Source organism: Lynx canadensis, chromosome F2 (genome assembly GCF_007474595.2).
Source record: "Lynx canadensis isolate LIC74 chromosome F2, mLynCan4.pri.v2, whole genome shotgun sequence".
NCBI lineage: Eukaryota > Metazoa > Chordata > Mammalia > Carnivora > Felidae > Lynx > Lynx canadensis.
The window spans coordinates 1835095-1852598 of record NC_044320.2 but is presented as its reverse complement, the minus strand read 5'-3'; the positions used below and the strand labels follow the sequence as shown (position 1 = coordinate 1852598).

The 17504-nt window shown below is 61.1% G+C and overlaps 1 protein-coding gene across 1 annotated transcript in view; it reads right to left on the bottom strand.

The window, feature by feature from the left end:
- TSNARE1 (t-SNARE domain containing 1) overlaps nt 1-17504 on the bottom strand; it is a 162479-nt gene that overhangs the window by 110460 nt on the left and 34515 nt on the right. Inside the window, 4 exon segments of the mRNA XM_032591902.1 lie at nt 6121-6193; nt 6196-6612; nt 7627-7776; nt 14576-14701. Of these exon segments, the coding sequence (XP_032447793.1) occupies nt 6121-6193; nt 6196-6612; nt 7627-7776; nt 14576-14663 (728 nt within the window). The 5' untranslated portion in view covers nt 14664-14701.

Below are 17504 nucleotides of genomic sequence, written 5' to 3'. Positions count from 1 at the left end.
ATCACCTCGGCCTGAGTGACAATTACTGGACACTCATACCCAACGACAGATGGACACACTCTTGTCAAACACACGGGGAACACGCACAAGACACGCTGCACCTCCCAGTGTGCAGCAGGTCCCAATGCATGTGTAACAGCTGAAACCATAGGAAACATTCGCCAACCGGACAGCACTAAACCAGAAGTTAATAACAGAGAGGTATCTGGAAACAAAGAGAATTATTTGAAAATTAAGCAATACCCTTCTAAGCAACCCTTAGTTAAAGAATAAACCACAAAGGAGATTAGAAAATATTTTTAAATGAATAAAATGAAAATACAATATATGCAAAATTGTTTAAGTAAAGCGACGCACAGGGAAAAATTTACAGCAATAAATACCCGTTACTAGGGAAGAAGAAAGGTCTCACGTCAATGATCTAACAAAAGCAAATTAACCCCAGAGTAAGGAAAAGGAAGGAAATCATCAAGATGAGCAAAAATCAATTAACTCAACATTAAACAAATAGAGAAGATTAATGAAATCAAAAACTGGTTCTTTAAAACAATCAATAAAATTGATATACTCACAGTGAGACGAGCCAAGTATGAAACAGAGAAAACACAAATCAGCAATACCAGAAATGAAAAAGGCAGTCTTACTACCGACCATATAGGCATTCAAACAATACTAAGGCAATATTACAATTTCGTGCCAGTACATTTTACAAGTCTGATGAAATGGGTAAGTTCCTCGAAAACACAAATGATCAAATTTGACTCATGTGAGTAGCAGCAGAAACCTGGGCAACACTGCAGCACGGTGACACGGTGACGCCACAGCATGTAACACTGTGTCACTACAACGTTGCCACCTACGGCTGTTAACACCACAGCACTGTAACGCTATGGCTACAACATTAACACGTATGCTAAGGCGTATAGTTGTGATACCGCAACACTGTAACGCTGTACCATGTAACATGTGACACGGCAACGTTAAAGAAACTGCAGTCTCAAGTCTTCCCACAACGAAAATGCTCAGCTCACATGCTTCCTTGGAGAATTCCGCCAAATGTTTAAGGGAAGAATAATACCAATTCTACACATACCCTCAGAAAACAGGAGAAACCAATTCCCGACTCTATTCAGGACTCACTTTATAGTTACACCAGTCAAGGCAGTTCCGTATCATGTAAGCGGAGACCCAGGTCGATACGGATGGGTCAACACCCAGGTGAGCAGTCACGGGGTTTCAGACACAAGCGTCGAGGTGACTCAGTCATTTCCCCCAACGATGATGACCAACTGGACAGCCACTGGACCCCGACCCATACCAACAAAACTCAGAACCCACTCAGCCTGGCTCACAGATGCAAACATAAACGCTGGAACTGTAAGACTTCAAATCACAACAATTTGCGGCCTTGTTGTGGGTAAGAACTTTTCAGGTGGGATACAGACAACAGAAGTCCCAAGGAAAACGCTGGTAACACTGAAATATAAAACCTTCAAAAAAAGACACAATTAAAATAAAAGGCAGTCCAGGGGCACCTGGTGGCTTGGGTCACGATCTCACGGGTTTTGAGATTGAGCCCCGTGTTGGGCTCTGCGCCGACACCACGGAGCCTGCTTGGGATCCTCTCCCTCTCTGTCTGCCCCTCCCCCGCGCTCACTTGCTCTATCTCAAATAAACGTAAAAAAAGTTTTTAAATAAAAGGCAGTCCAGAGCCTGCAGAAGAGGTTTGCAGTCCAGATCGCAGACGCGCCCCTTGAACTCAGAGGCAACAGACATGTGCAACACAGGAAGGCCCACAGCTCAGGGCAGCCTCTGGTGACAGCAGAGGAGACACCAGGCAATGCTCAGTGATGTGTGGGCAGACACGGAAATGAGGCCCCGCCCCTCCCCAGCACAGCCCCGCCCCACCACAGCACAGCCTCGCCCCGCCCCGCCCCCTCAGCACAGCCCCACCCCCGCCAAGCCCCGCCCCCAGCACAGCCCCACCCCACCTCACTAGGCCTCACCCAGCCCCGCCCCTCAGCACAGCCCCGCCCCACCCCAGCCTCACCCCGCCCCATCCCCAGCACAGCCCCTCCCCCAGCACAGCCTCACCCCGCCCCACCCCCAGCAAGCCCCACCCCATCCCAGCACAGTCTCGCCCGGCCCCGCCCCTCAGCACAGCCCCGCCCCAGCCACCCTCACCTCGCCCCGCCCCCCCAGCAAGCCCCTCCCCATCCCTGCACAGCCTAACACAGCCCCGCCCCAGCACAGCCCCGCCCCACCCCAACAAGCCGCGCCCCCTCAGCACAGCCCCCACCCCCAGCAAGCCCCGCCCCCCAGCACAGCCCGACCCCTCCAACAGCCCAGTACAGCAAGACCAAAATCAACCCCAAGTGGTGGCGGGAATGAAGGGTAAACCCAAGCTCATGGCTGCAGGACCCAATAGTGGGACAGCCAGTTTCTTAGAAACTTTCTTGGAAAGTTTATCAATCAACCCCCACAAGAGTGACACTATCTGTCAATGCAAAGATTTTATACAAATGTTCCCAGTACCTCCACCCGGCCAAAAGCTGGCAACCACAAAACCATCCATCAGGGCAGACAGAAGGACAGGCTCCCGGGACACAGACACACAGACGGCCCTCCAGCGCCCCCGCCCTCTGCAGAGACAACGGGACGCTCCTTCCTGAGCACGCAAAAACGGGGAACCACCTGAGCATCTCCACACAGGTGCCCAGGGCAGGATGGGGACTCGAGGCTTCCAACGCACACTTGGCAATGCCCTCTGTCCCCTACAGGGCCCAGCTCCACGTCTGCTCCAGACACCTGCCCTTCATGCCGCCGGGTCCAGAGGCAGCGGCCCAGCCAGCAGTGCTCGAGGGACCAGCGCTGCAGCCCCCTGGAGCCGCACCTCGCCCCCACCTGCCCCGTCACATGGGCCGGCCGGACAGCTGGGCTCTGCCCCGCCGCCGAGGGCTGGCTGAAGGACGGCGTGCCCACTCGGGCCAGGCAGGAGGAGGCCGAGTGGCAGTACGGTGCCCCAGACGCGGGATGAGCAAGGAAGTCAGGGGGCCTCTCGGGTCCAGAGCAGACAGGTCTGGGAGAAACCCAGTGGTCCGGTGCGCGGGCGCTGCTGCCCAGGTGGGCTGCTGGGGGTCCGCCAGCACCGCGCCCACACAGACCCAGGGCCCCGAGGAGGCTGGTGATGACAGCAGCAGCCCGTTCCCCGGACGACACTGGCCGTCCCACGGACAGGACGCGGGGATGTGTGAGCCCCACGCTGAGCAACCCCCAGTGAGGGCAAGTCCAAGCACACCCAACGGGCACCAGCGGCAAAGGGAAGGACAAGGCCCCCTGGCCGGCCCCTCGGCTCCCCCCCCCCCCCCACACACACAGCCGGCCTCCACAGGGGACCACGCGCCTCTGGCCGCCGGGCCCAGCCAAGCAGCTGCCGATTCCGTGGAACCCAGTGGGGTCACCAGCGCCCGCCTGCCTCCCACCCCACGGGGCCACCGTGCACTGGGGCAGACAGTGAGCAGAGCTGGGGGGCCAGTCCCCTGAGGGCATCCCCCTTCTGAGCCTCACAGGCTCATCACAGCTGCACAACACGGGGAGCCCCACCGGGTGTACCCCACACCCCAGAACACGGCTGGAGCAGAAGCACAGGGAGACCCCCTGGCCAGCCCCACCTCTGCCAACCGGAGCGGAAACTCAGAAGCGAGGCGCTCTAAGAGCAGAGCGGGGCCACAACGTTCGGGCGTCACAGGACGCTCCACTCCTGGGTCTACTCACCCTGCGGACACAGGCTGGATCTCTGCCCCTGCACCAAGCGGAGGGAGGAAGCGGGGCGGCGGTGGGGGGTGGGGGGAGTGGATCCTGACCCACGTGTGCATGAGGCACAGGAAGGAAAGAGGGACAGCACGGGATCCTCTGAGCATCAGAGGCGTCCTCCTTCCTAAGCAGCAGGGAGCCCCCACTGGACAGAGCGAGAGGAGGTGCGGGGTTGGGGGCGCCTGGCCTGGCTCTCGACCCGGGGCCCGTGCTGAGGGCACCAAGGAGGACCCAGGGAGGGGCTGCGTTCCAGGGAGAGGCAGGGACAGCACCAAATCTCAGGGGGATGACCCTGAATACACAGGTACTCTGTACTTTCCTGTTTCTCCCGGAGAGATCGTCTCCTTATTCTGCAACAACAGCCCCGCAAAGTGCTCTGGGGAAGAAAGGCCACGTGACCAGATCCAAGTCTGGGCGGGCAGCAGGATGTCCCCGGTGCGGAGCGAGGCCCGCCACCTACACCCGGGGCCACACCACGGAGCCTCCCACACATGCTCAGCCACTCCCCGAAACCCAGGTGTGTGGCAGGCCACGGTGCCAGGGAGGTGAGAAGGTGGGTGGACAACCATCACAAAGCCGGGCAAGCCCGGTGCTGGGAGCCAAGGGCCCGAGGGGCCCATAGGGAGCCCTGCCAGGGGGGCCACACTCCTGCCTCAGGGCCTGCAACAGGGACAGGGACCTGGGGGGAGGGGGAGGGGGAGAGTGCTGGAGGGGGAGGAGCCGGAGGGCGGGGCTGTGAGGAAGGTGTGCGGTTGGGCCCCCCACCAGCGAGAGCACCTCCACCCTGAGCCGAACGCACCGGCCCCCCTCCCCCCACGGGGGGAAGGGGAGACCCAGGAGGCAGAGGGGAGCCCGAGGGACCGCGCAGGGCTCAGTCTGGGGCCAGGGCCAGAGCAGGGCCGCAAGCGGGCTCAGGGTCAGCAGGGCCAGGGAGGAGGGGGCCTCGAGCTCGGGGTGCGGGGCAGCAGTCCGGTCTTGGAGGAGGGAGGCAAGCATTGGGCTCCGTCCGGGAAGAACACGGGAACCAAGGAACGGAGGCACAGGTTCTGGGCACCTCGAGCTCTCCCGCTGCCCACGGCAGGCCATGGAGGTGTCCACGCCTGACATTACAGAGCAGGAGGCCCTCAGCCTTGGGATCCCACTGCTTCGTGGCCCCGGCCAGCACCAGGTGCCACTGAGGACACCGCAGACAGTGGCACCCAGACCACCGCCTTGCCCGCCACCGGCAGAGACGACGTCCCCAAATGCGGGGCTGGCGGGGGAGAAGAGAGGCGACGCCTGTCCTGTCTGCTGCACGAACACGTGTCTGCCTCTGTTTTGTTTCTGACATTCTTTGTGTATTTTCTGGCCCCGTTTCAAAGCCGAACCCCAGGTACGGACTTAGAAACGGTCCTCAGTACCTAACACCGGCAGTCCCGATGACCAAGGAGGCACGCACAGATGACCTGCACGCCCCCCTACACCTCCCCTGTACCTGCCGTCCCCCAACCTCCCCACCGGCCTTCCTCCGCCTCTGGCCCCAAGGCTGCTGCCGATGCAAAGCCCCACCCAGCAGTCCCTGCACCTGTCTGGGACCCACCCACTGGGCTCTCTGACGCCCCGCTGGACCTCCACGGGTCCCCCGACCCCCTGTGCCCGACAGGAACCTTCGAGAAGTGACCCCCACAGGGCAGCACGCCCCAGAGAACTCAAGGTGCCCACCCCCCCCCCCCCCCCCCCGCCGCATCCCGATGCCACGGGGCCGGCTCTGGACGTCAGGCCAAACCCCAGCTCTACCACCCAGGCCTTAAAACCAGAGAGTCGGCGGGAGCGCTTTACTTCACGCACAGGCTAAGAGCCCTGGACGGGACAGGAGAGCAAGAGAGGGGCACGCCGAGGCACAGAGGGTGACGTGGGGTGAGCGCACGAAACCCGCGTGTTTCGGGTGTGTGCGCGTACACGGGACAGCAACAGGAAACGCGTTTCCTCCTGGGGGCCAGGGTCCAGAGGCAGGAAGCAGAGTCCTGGGGGGAAGACCGAGTCGCGACACGACCGTGTCGTGTGCCCGGCTCCCCGCTCTGCAGCCGCGAGGGTCAGGGCTGAGGTGGATTCCACCTGCCACGCCCGGACATTCAGAAGGCTGTCCTGGGCGGGCAGGCGATAGTATGTTTCGTGCAGGGAGTCGGGGGCGGGAGACCAACAGAGGTGGTGCAGGGGGAAGGGGAGAGGGTGAGGAGAGGTGGGCGGGAGGAAAGAGGCATGGCAACAGAAGGCCACCAAAGAGGGCTTGAGAATAACCGGCAAGGAAGGAGGGGCAAGGCAATAATTCTGAGAGGCTCCAGGCCGAGGCCCTCCGGGGCGGGGGCCTGGCAGGAGAAGGTCTCGGCCACCACCCGCTCACAGGAGTGAGGGCCGAGGCCTGGAGCCGGCCGGGGCCGCGGGCCACGTGGCGGAGGTCGCCAGCTTGCGCCGCACGACCAGCGCGCAGGTCCCTCCACTTGTGCTTGAGGTCCACGACGTCCCGGCGGCAGTAGCCCAGGGCGTTCACGGCCTGCAGGATGCGGCTCCACACGTGGTACCTGCGGGTGGGCTCGGCCTTCAGCAGCCCCGTGCCGAACAGCAGCTGGTGGTGCTTGCTGACCTTGGACACCAGGACCTCTGTCTCCTGCGGGCAGAAGTTGGGTTTCCTCTTCTTGGCCCGCGTGGTGCCGGGCCCCGCCAGCCGGCCGTGGGCCCCGCCGGCAGAGTCCTTCCTCGGGCTCGCGGCAGGCGGTGAGCCGGGCTCTGGTGTCCCGCTGCCTTCGGGGGCGACCCCTGGCCCTGGAACGGCACCAAAAGGCGGGTGTGTAAGGCCCTGGGCCGGCGGGGTGGCCCCCGGGGCGCCTCCTCTCCGGCTTCGGCTTCAGGACACTGCCGGCCCCTCCCTGTGGGTGTCCACAGGTCCGACTGGGCTCCGCGGGCAAGGTGCTTCACTTCCGGGCTGCGGGGCACGTCTCCAGAAAGGGCCACCTCTGGCAGCCGTCATCGGGAGCCAAGGAACCAGACAGGCAGGAGCATTCCCAGGTCATCCCTCCCCAGGGGACAGCCTGGCCACGGACGCGCCCGGCGGCCCTGGCTGAGAGGCCCCGCCCCGCCCCTCCGAGCCCCCGCAGCCTGCGGTCCTCAACACACGGGGGTCCGGGGCTGGGCGTGCAAGCAGCAGGTCCTCGGGCCTCTGCCCAGCTGGGAGCTTTGTCCCCAGCCGGCACATGCCTGCCGGGGGTGCAGGGGGCCATCTGTAAGGGCAGAGGAGGCAGCTCCCCCATCAGACCACGGGTTTCCCAGGCGTGAGGAGAAAGCCCCCGAGGGCAGAGGGATGTCTGAGCCCCGCGGAGCACGCAGAGAGCAGCCCCCCGCCTGTCTCCCTCCAGGTCCCCGTCAATCAGAAGGCGACCTCTACAGAGGCCCACAGCCCCTGCCCTCACTACAGCGCACGCCAGGGACCCGGACTCTCCCTCACCAGCGCCCCCTGCGGGGAGAATCCCAGCTCCGGAGTGAAGGGGCCAAGGGAACCAGTCCCACAGGTCTGAGCCTCATCCCTGGAGCCCACGGGGCCCCGACCAGCACAAGTCCTCATGCCGCACCCCTGTGTCACCAGTCCAGCCCGGCCACACCATCTGCCGTCCCTGGAGAAGGGAAAGGCTAGTGGGGGTGAGGTACAGACCAACCAGAATCCCGGCCAGCCTCGGGCCGCCTCACCCAGCTCCCGCCCGCTGACCCTCCCTCCTCGGCGCTGGGCATCTCTGGGCAGCCTTCCCCGGAACCCTCCCGGACCCAGCACCCGAGCGGAAGTACCTCGCTTCCTGGCCCTCGGGCCTCTGGGCGTGCCCGCCGACCCCAGATCGCCTTCCCCGTCCTTGCCCACACAGGGGTCCTGCGGGCTGCTCTCTGGCGACGGGCAGGGGAAATGGCGTATTCCATACTCGGTCCAACATTTAGCGCACTCTACAGACAGCAAGGGACAGTCACAGTTACACCCAGCCCGTCCACAGAGCAGCTCGGGTGCTGCTGGCAGAGCAAGGCCCCCCACACAGGACAGCAGGTGCCCTGAGCCCTCCCAAGCATCCACGTCAAGAAGCTCCATTCAGTCCCACCTCCTCCAAGAAGCCCTCCCAGACTGCCAAACCCTCTGCCGGAGGCCAGCACTGAGTTCAATACTTTAAATGCTCCAGATCTTTCTTTGAGCCACAATTACTCCGAAAGGCGACCCCAAACAAGGACGAAATCGCCTAGAGCAGGGCCTTGAGGCACGGCCCACAGACCAGGCCAGGCCTTCAGCGGGTGTTACCTGTCACCTGTCTGAAACAAATGAGGTACACGAACGGGGAGCAAGGCCTTAGGGATGTTCATGGCAGTTCAAAATCACCACAGCAACCAGGCACGGGAGCATTCTGTTGTAAGAACGTTGTTCCGTGGCTTCTGGGCGGTGAAGATAAATATAAAACCCACCCTCCTGCCTCCCGGCTGCACAGCTGAGGGGCAGTGGCTCCGGGCACCTGGGCGGCCTCCTCCTGCTCCCTGGCCCCCAACAGGCTCCCATCGTGGGGTTGGTCCCCCAGGGGAGACACTTGGTAATTTTCATGTATTCAAAAACACTTTCTGGACACGTTTTCCCGTAATGCGTCAACCAAAGACACACCTTATAAAAACACCTTTACGTCTCTGAGAGATGTGCCCTTCAATCCATGGCACCTTGAGTCGATGAGGGGGTGCGTGCTGCCTGGGGCCACACAAACCAGAGCCCGGGGCTGTCTGTGTGACCCTGTTCTCTCTGGAGCTCTCTCTGAAAAGGCAGTTTTCAAGGAGTGAGCTCTAGAAGGTGTCGGCTGACCTGACCACACTGACAGCTACTCTGAAACCCAGGGACACGGCCTGTCCCAGGCCATTCCCAGCTCAGAGCTCCTGAAGGGGCAGCTCCTTCCCGGAAAAGGCCTGAGACTTGCATCTCCCCAGAGGGGACAGCAAAGGACACTGCTCTGCAGGGGGCTGGGGGGGGGGGGAGGGGCACGGCGGCCCAGTGTGACAGGAACAGAAGGGCTGTACCAAGCAATCCCCCTAGGACCCCACCCGGGGTGGGAGAGGTCTCCAGGCAGCAAGAACCCAAAGCACACAGGCAGCCCCCGGGGCCCCCGGCCAGACTCGGGGAGGAGAGCACCCCTCAGGAGGAGCCTCCACCCTTCCGGGAAGGTGGCCCCTGTGCCTGTGCCATCAGGGGAAGGACGCAGGACGGCAGGACGGCAGCCGGCTTACTCGAGGGTGGAGGTTCCCCGGCCACGGAGAACTGCAACAAGCACGTCTCCGAGTCAGACCGAGAGAACTCTCCTCCGTGTGTGGGGAGGCAGGCGCGGCCCCAGATGGTCACGGCACATGAGAGGGAGGCGGGGGCCGAGGGCCGACACGGAGGCATCTGTGGGTCTGAGCATGAGCCTCCAGGCCAGGGCCCGTCTCCCGCAGCCCCTCTTCCTGAAGGGCTTCGTGGGGAGCCTGCGGGGCGGGTCCTCTCCCCAGACACCTGCCAGGCGCCCCTGCAGGCACGCATTCCCCGGGTAACAGCGTCCAGGTACCTGGCAACTGGGGTCACCCTCTGCTTCGGGCCCCCCAGAGCTCCCCCCGTGGGGGCAGGGAGACAGGAGGCCCAGCTGGCGCCCGCATCGCCACCCGATGACCTCGCCACGCTGGCATCTGGCCACGGCAAGCCTGGGCCCTGCCCACCTCCTCCTGCTCAGTCCACACGGTCCCCAGACACCTGTGGAGGAGCCCGTGTGGCCTGCCCTCCGGAATCACATGACCCTTGAACTTTGAGGGGGTCCGGAGACAACTATTGTTTCTGACTATTAGAACACACACGGTTGCGAGGAGAAGTTCGAACGCAGACAGTTATAAGAAAACAATACAGATCATCTGTGATGATGGCATCTGGAGGCAAACACTGTTACCGTGGGGGCAGGGGTCGCGCACAATTAGAACACTCCGGGCACGGCTCCACGTCCTCCAGTCAGCACACCCGTCACCACGTCTGGATGTGTGCAGAGGCCGCCCAGCCACCTTCAACTGACGCTAACACCGCCATCACAGCCCGACCCAGGCTGCGCCTCGCCCTGCCGGCTTGCTCAGCAAATCCTCTGTCGGCCACCGCCGCACCCGGCACCCCTGCCCACAGGTCGGTGACCTCCCAGCCGTCCAGGAGGCGGCGGCACTGGGCCAGGAGAGGGCAGGCTGCGGGGTCCGGGAACCGCCCGTGCCCTCCCCTCCGGAGCGAGCCGGCACGCGGTCACCTCCAAGTCCGTCTCTCTGGGCACAGTGAGGCCTGGGCCTCCCGTCCGCGGTGAGCTCGCGAGTTGGCCCGCTTGCGTGAGGACTGTCGGGTTTCCCTTCGATTTATGTGAGTTCTTCACGTGTTAGTAGTTGGCTAGTCAACTTCCTGCTGTGACTCCTCCATGAAGAGGTCACCCTAAGCTCTGCATGACTCCCTCCAAGGTCGCATGTACCCCAGGGCTCGGTGCACAGCGGGTCCCGGGTGACGGCAGCCGCTCCTGCACACGGGGGTCTCCGTCCGGCCCCACCGCCCAGGCCCCTACCCGGACCCTTTTCAGGGCGCCCCGCAGAGGACACAGTATAAGCAGCCGGGTCCCGACAACTGTCAACAAATCAGGACAACATAGATCCTCTTCTGGCAAAAACGCAATTAAGTAGAATCATTTTTTAAAGATAGCCAGAAAAAAAACCACATATATTTGGAAACGATGAACCACAGTTTGAAATAAATCCCGAGTCAAAGAAGAAATCATAACGGAAATGAGAAAATACACCCGAAGTCTAACTTAAGAATACTATATACTTTTAAATGTCTGACGCTCAACGAAAGCAGTGATTATTTGGACATTTATAATCTAAAGTGGTTTTATTACAAAAGAATAAAAACTGAACACGAATGAGGTAAACATCCTCCTCAGGAGTCACAAAAATCAAACGGCTCCAGCTTCAAGAAAAAAGGAAGAAAACAATAAAAATGTGAACAGAGATCAATCACGTACAGACGCATGTACTGGAAGGTGTCAAGAAAGTCAGGAGTCAGTTCGTCAGAGAGACTTACAAAACTGCCAAGCCTCAGTCACCACGATCGTAAAAGAAGAAAATAAGGAAGGTACAAATAAACTCTACCAGGAGTAAAAAGAAGAATGCGATCCAGATACCACGACTGTTAGTAACACAGCAGCCACCGCAAGAGTGAGGCTCCCAGCCTTTGGGACTTGCCGCGGTCCGTGGGAGGTCACGCACGTCCAGGTGGTGGGGCAGGGGCAGGGTGGGGCAGGGTAGGGCAGGCAGCCCCCCGCCAGGCCCTCAGCGACGCCACAGGGCTGCCTCATCCGCAACCAGCGGCTACTGTCTAATTGCACTTCCATAAATTCGAACGTTTACATGAAGCAGACGGAGGTCTCACTCTGATTTAACCAAAATGACCCAAGAGGAAATAGAGAGCCTGGGTAGTCTTTACAACTGGAGACATGAAGTGCTAATCTAAAAGCATTCCCCAAAGGGAACACTATTGCCCGATGCTTTTACAGCAAAATCCAGAAACACTTAAGGAACACGGAGTCCTGTCCCTCCAGAGACTCACACAGGAGACAAACACCCTGTCGCTCAGCATCACAGAGGCTCTGAGCGGCTCAGGAAGGCAGAAGAAGGGCGAACGCACTGGGGAAGAAGAGAAAAAAATGTCACTATTTACGAATGACACCATCCAGACAATGATTACGGTCGATAGGAGTTGGCAAAACGGCAGGATATAAAGTTGGGGGGCAAAAATCAATTATGCTCTGCAGGAAAAACGGGGTTTCTTCAAGAAATAAACTTCGAGGAAAAAAGGGCCAAAACGATGGAGAAGCTCGAGCTTCCAAGAGACGTAGGAGGCCCGTCAGCACACGGGTCTTCCCAGGGTCCCGCTTCCCAGCGTGAGGCCACCGAGCTGTGAGTGACAGCGGGGCACATGCGACCAGGCCCTCTGGGGGCGCTCAGAGGCACGTGGACACGTCAACAGAGGGTGCGCGCTATGTCTGGGACTCACCACAGAATGACGCAGGGGCAGGCCAAGGGCACAAGCAGCTGGACGGGGCCACGAGTAGACACCTGACGAGGTTGGAGCGGGCAGCCCCAGGGCTCGCTACGTTATTGTGTCTACTCCTTGTTTTTCTTTTTTGAGAGAGAGGGGGCATGAGTGCACACACGAGCAGGGGGGGCGGGTGGCAGACGGAGGGAGAGGGAGAGGGAGAGGGAGAGGGAGAGGGAGAGGGAGAGGGAGAGGGAGAGGGAGAGGGAGAGGGAGAGGGAGGGAGAGGGAGAGGGAGAGGGAATCCCAAGCAGGTGCTGTGCTGTCAGCATGGAGCCCGACACGGGGCTTGATCCCATGAAGCTGAGATCATGACCCGATCCGGAATCAAGAGTCAGACGCTTAACCAAGTGAGTCACCTAGGCACTGCAATGTCCACTTTTCTATGTTTGAAACAGTCCACACCTTGAAAGTTTAAAACACTAAATAAAACGTCAAGACTGCTTTTTTAAAAAACCGTTCCTGTGTATGTGAACCAGCAACAAAGATTTAGAACGCGTAATATTCAGAACGGTGCCGCTTACGACAGCATCGACAAACACGTTTTCTTCGTGAGAGCAAAGCTAACGAAAGGTATGTAAGATTTCTACGGTAAAAGTTGTAAGACTTTACTGAACGATACGGAAGAAGATCTGAGGAAGAGAAAGGCGCGCTCATAGACCAGAAGCCCACGGCGATGACGGGGCCAGGACTCACCTGTACCAGGTGAGTGCGGCAGGTGCACGGCAGCTCCCGCCAATGCTCCAGGCCCGAGGGACGGGAGTCTGAAGTTCATGTTCAAGAACGAAGGGCCAGAAACACCCAAGCCATGTCTGAGAAAAACAAGTAGGGCAACTTACGTAAAAAATGCCAAAACCCGGGGCGCCTGGGTGGCGCAGTCGGTTAAGCGTCCGACTTCAGCCAGGTCACGATCTCGCGGTCCGTGAGTTCGAGCCCCACGTCGGGCTCTGGGCTGATGGCTCGGAGCCTGGAGCTGTTTCCGATTCTGTATCTCCCTCTCTCTCTGCCCCTCCCCCGTTCGTGCTCTGTCTCTCTCTGTCCCAAAAATAAATAAACGTTGAAAAAAAAAAAAAAATTTAAAAAAATGCCAAAACCCGTAACCCTGAAAACTAAGGCGGGATTGGGGCAGGAAGAGAAAAACTGACCAAGAGAGCCCACGCAGAAGCTGTCCCAGAACTCTGGCTCTGTGGGCCTGCAGGATGGACGGCATCTTCGGAGACTAGCCCCAGGACTAGAGAAACAGCATCACAGCCCCACCCCCGCACACACCTCTCGCTGTAAACAGAAGTCCAGGTGGTGAAAGACTGACCCCGGAAAACCAAACCTCGTCGTAGGAAAGGAAACCCGGTACCAGCTCGTGCCAGGATTTGTCACACTGAACCAAAGTGCAAAGGTGACAGAAACCACAGGCACGCTCAGGCGCTCCAGCAGCCCGCACCCGCCCAGCAGGCACCACAGAGGGAAGCAGGCCCCCGCCGGGCAAAGATGCGGAGGGCCAGCTGACGACGGGTCCGTCCAGGATGCAGAAGGGACCCTTACAGATCAGCAGGAACACGGCAAACTTGAGAGGAGAATTAAGGCGAAGAGTTCTCAGCTGGAGAAGAAATGGACCCCGTCCCATCGGTCACCAGAGAAATGGAAAGCGAAGCCAGAAGACACTGTTCCCACCCACAGACCGCACACGGCCACCGGCCGCCACCAGCTGCCACGCGGCATGACGGGGACGGGCGCCAAGGGCACCGGGGTGGCGCCAGCACAGCTGACCAGGACGGGGCACCAGGGGCACCGGAGCGGGACCGGCACGCGCCTCGGGTGCGCGGCAGCCCAGACAGAGCCAACGGGTCCCCTGCACCTGCCGGGCGACGGCGCCCCAAACAGACGCCCACGCTGGCCCTCGCACGTGGACCCGTGCAGGTGCCACGCAGCCACAGAGCAGGAAGACGCAAGGGGACAGCGACATTCAACATCAGGGATTCAGGAGCAAAGCCAGCAAACGGCAGAATAATAAATCGTACGGAACAAAGTTCTGAGACATGCAAAGGCAGCAGGGGGCCCTGTAGGACAGACGGACACACCACACACACACACACACACACACACACACACACACACGTAGGCAAAACTAGGAAGAAGACAAAGAAGCCAGAACCACGCTGTTCAGAGTGAGGCGGTGCTGGGACAGGGCAAGGGGACTTGGGAGTCCTAGAAGGGGGTCCCCGCTCTGCCCTGCACCAGCTGCATGGAGCCCCCAAGCCCGCCTGGCCTCAGTTTCCTCCCCTGTGTGTTGCAAAAATTACACCCCTGCACCACACTGTCATTAGGAAGACCAGTCTAGGCCATCCATCCACTCGGCTGTTGGCCAGGTACCCCAGGCACCCCCAGACCAGCACGGGGCACCTTCTGAGTGCCAGCCTGAGGCCAGAATGGCCTCAGACACCAGGTCCCGTCCCCACGGCGGGCCGCCCTCTCCCAGTGAAGCCTCTCCTGGTGCTGACCCAGTCCAACACCAACCACCCCGCCCCAGCCCCTGGCCACAGGCCGCGCTGCTCCCACAGCCCACCTACCCCTGCCACCACCGCGACACAGCAGAGACCCGCCCACTGCCACCCTTCCAACGCCACGAGCCACTGGCATTACCTAGGGGCCGATAGCCTTGTCTGGAGGGTCCCCCGAAAGGGCTGTGGCTCCCCAGGCCACCACCGCCAGCGACGGATCCATAGGACATCTTTTTACAGAGAGCAGGGCCACTGCCTTCCCGCAGAGCTGGAGGAGACAAAAAGCAGGAAGGGAGAGAAGAGGAGTTAGTGCTCCAGACCCAGGGTCACTCGGGCCCCTGCCTGCCCAACCCACCGGCCTGGCTTCACGTCGTCCCCACCCCTGCATCTCAGCCCAACTGAGCCCCTTCAGGTGCCCACCTGTTCCACTGTCCTCACGTGAGGACAGACACCGGGAATCACCTCTCCCCTGAGCAAGCCCACCCCTGCCTGCCGAGCTGAGAACCCACGGGGCTTGTGAACCCGCCAAGCCCCTGGCTCCAGCTCAGTTCTTCTGAGCCTCACGAGTCGGCGGGAGGGCTGGGGACAGGCTGCCTGGGCCGGACCCACCTCAACACGTGGCACCGATGCAGCTCGGACGGGACACTGACCCTCTGTGGGCTCAGCGACCCCATCTGTAAGATCAGGGGGACGCGAGGCCCTGCCTCCCAGGCGCACAGAGAGCAGGAAGTGACACCCACGGTCCCGGCACTCTCGGAACACGACCGCCTGTATCGCCGCCTGAACACGACACCGGCCGTCCCGGCCGCGGGCACTCGGCCTCCTGCCCGGCCCACCTGCTTCTCTGGTGAACCACAGCTCCAGGGCGGCGGAAGGGACATCTCCAGACATGAACTGCCCCCCGGGACCCTCCAGGGTCATCAGCTTCCCAGGTGGCCGCACACGTGCCGTGTGCACAGAGACCTGTCCGGCGAGCGGCTGATCGGCCACGTCCCGACGGCGCTGGCTCGGCCCACGGAGCGCTCCCAGCAGGCCGGGCTGGGCTCCCAGCACATCGCAGCCGCTACTCCACTGCCCTGGACAAAAGCCCACGCGAGAGCGCGAGAGGGCGGGACTGTGACCTGCGAGCTCCCGGGGCCGGCGGGGGCCCACGGAGCGGGCTGCCCGAGCCATCTGCCAGCCAGGGCCCCTCCACGGCCAGGAACTCCGGAGCACCCCAAAGAGCTCTGGTTTACGGGCGGAACGTCCACCGGTGCTTACTGGGTTACAAATTAAAACAAGGTTGTAAAGCTATATTCAGTAACTCATCTTAGAATAACAGTAAATCCATCAGCTGTTAAATAAGCGACACAACTTTAGGACACACAACTGCATGTGCCCGGACAGAACAGCTCAGCAAGAAGACGGGCCGCCCGGCTCCCGGTAAATCCGCAGGCGGGCTCGACGGACACGCTGGTTCTCACAGCTGCTTCCGGCTGCGACGTGACGGTGGTTGGACCGGATGACGAAATCTGGCCCCGACAGGGCAGCTGTCGGGGGGGCCCTGGGGGCCCTGCACGTGCTCCAAGGAGCACGGGCCTCACATCCCGGATGCCTGCCGAGGTCACCGCTGGACTTGGCTTCCCGGATGCCCCACGAGGGGAGATGGGCCGCGCAGGGAGAGCGGGAGGAGCCAGCAGCAAGAGAGGACACAGGGGTGACCGCCGGCCTGGAGGGGAGGTCTCGGTGCGGCAAGCCGGGCACCCGCACGCTTGCCAGCCCCTGACGGGAGCACGTCGGACGTGGAAGACGGAGCCCAGGACACACGGGGACACAACCCAGAGCGAGCGGCACCGGGAAGAGCGGTGTAACGTGGAGAGGAAACGGCCGGGGCGGGCGCCCAGAGCACCGGGCACACTCACGCTTCCCTGCGCGCCTCCACGGGCTTGCACGCCATCCTCACGAGCAGCTGCGAGGACACCCCACCACTGCTCACCGCCGCAGACGGGACACTGAGGCACAGAGGGGTAAGCGCCCAAGGCCACACGGCCGGCAGAGAAGGGTTTCGGATCTCACGGGGCAACCCCAGTGCCCACGACCTCCCAGGTGGCCTCCTTGGGGGCAAATCCAGGTCACCCAGCCCCTCGCCACCATCCCCGGAGACAGGAGGCACTGCCCCCAAAGCCCCACAGGACGCTGTCTGGGGCACCCGGGGCACACCAAGGTGCTGGGGACACCACGGCGCCCAGGTGCAGTGCTTGGTGCAAAGGTGGGAGACGTCTGCCCCAGGAAGCAGAACAGAGACAGAACGGGACCGGAGGCCAGGACGGGCCTCCTGCCTCCGAGGGACGGGAATCGTGGGGACAGAGGAAACCAAGGGAAGGGGATGAGCAACTCAGAAACTCAAGGCAACGGCCCTCATGAGCCATGAGGACAGAACCTAAAACCACAGTGGCCCCGTGAGGGCACAGAAGACACTTTCTGACACAGTGCAGGCCCTTCCCTGCCCTTCTTGGGAGAGGACAAGAGTCCACACTCCACCTAGGACGGAGAACCCAGGAAAACAGGCACGACCGCCTGCGGCACGAGCCAAGAGGCCCGGGGCCCAAGCTGTGCCAGGGCCAGGGGGCGACTGGCTGACAGAGCGGCAGAAGGTTCCAGACACACATCCTCGGGAGGGTGCAATCATGGCCGCGGCGTCTGGACCTAACTGAGCCCCAGGGAAACACGGTGAAGGGGAAACAAGGACGATCCCAGGTAATGACGAGGCTCAGCCCTCAGCGGCTGCAGTTAGGAACGGCCTCATCCACCTGCCAATAGGATGCAGCACGGAGCCGTGCTGGAGGAGGGCAAGTGTGTGTGCTCGAGCGTGTGTGCACAGGTGCTCGAACGTGTGCATGTGTGTGTGCGTGTATGCTCAACCAAGCGTGCGTGCGCTCAAGCACATGCACGTGTGTGTGTGCATGTGTGTGCTTGGGCGTGTCTGCACATGTGTGTGCGTGTGCTCGAGTGTGTGTGCACAAGTGTGTGCGTGCATGTATGCATGCATGTGCTCGAGCGTGTTGCACGGGTGTGTGTGCTCGTGTGCATGT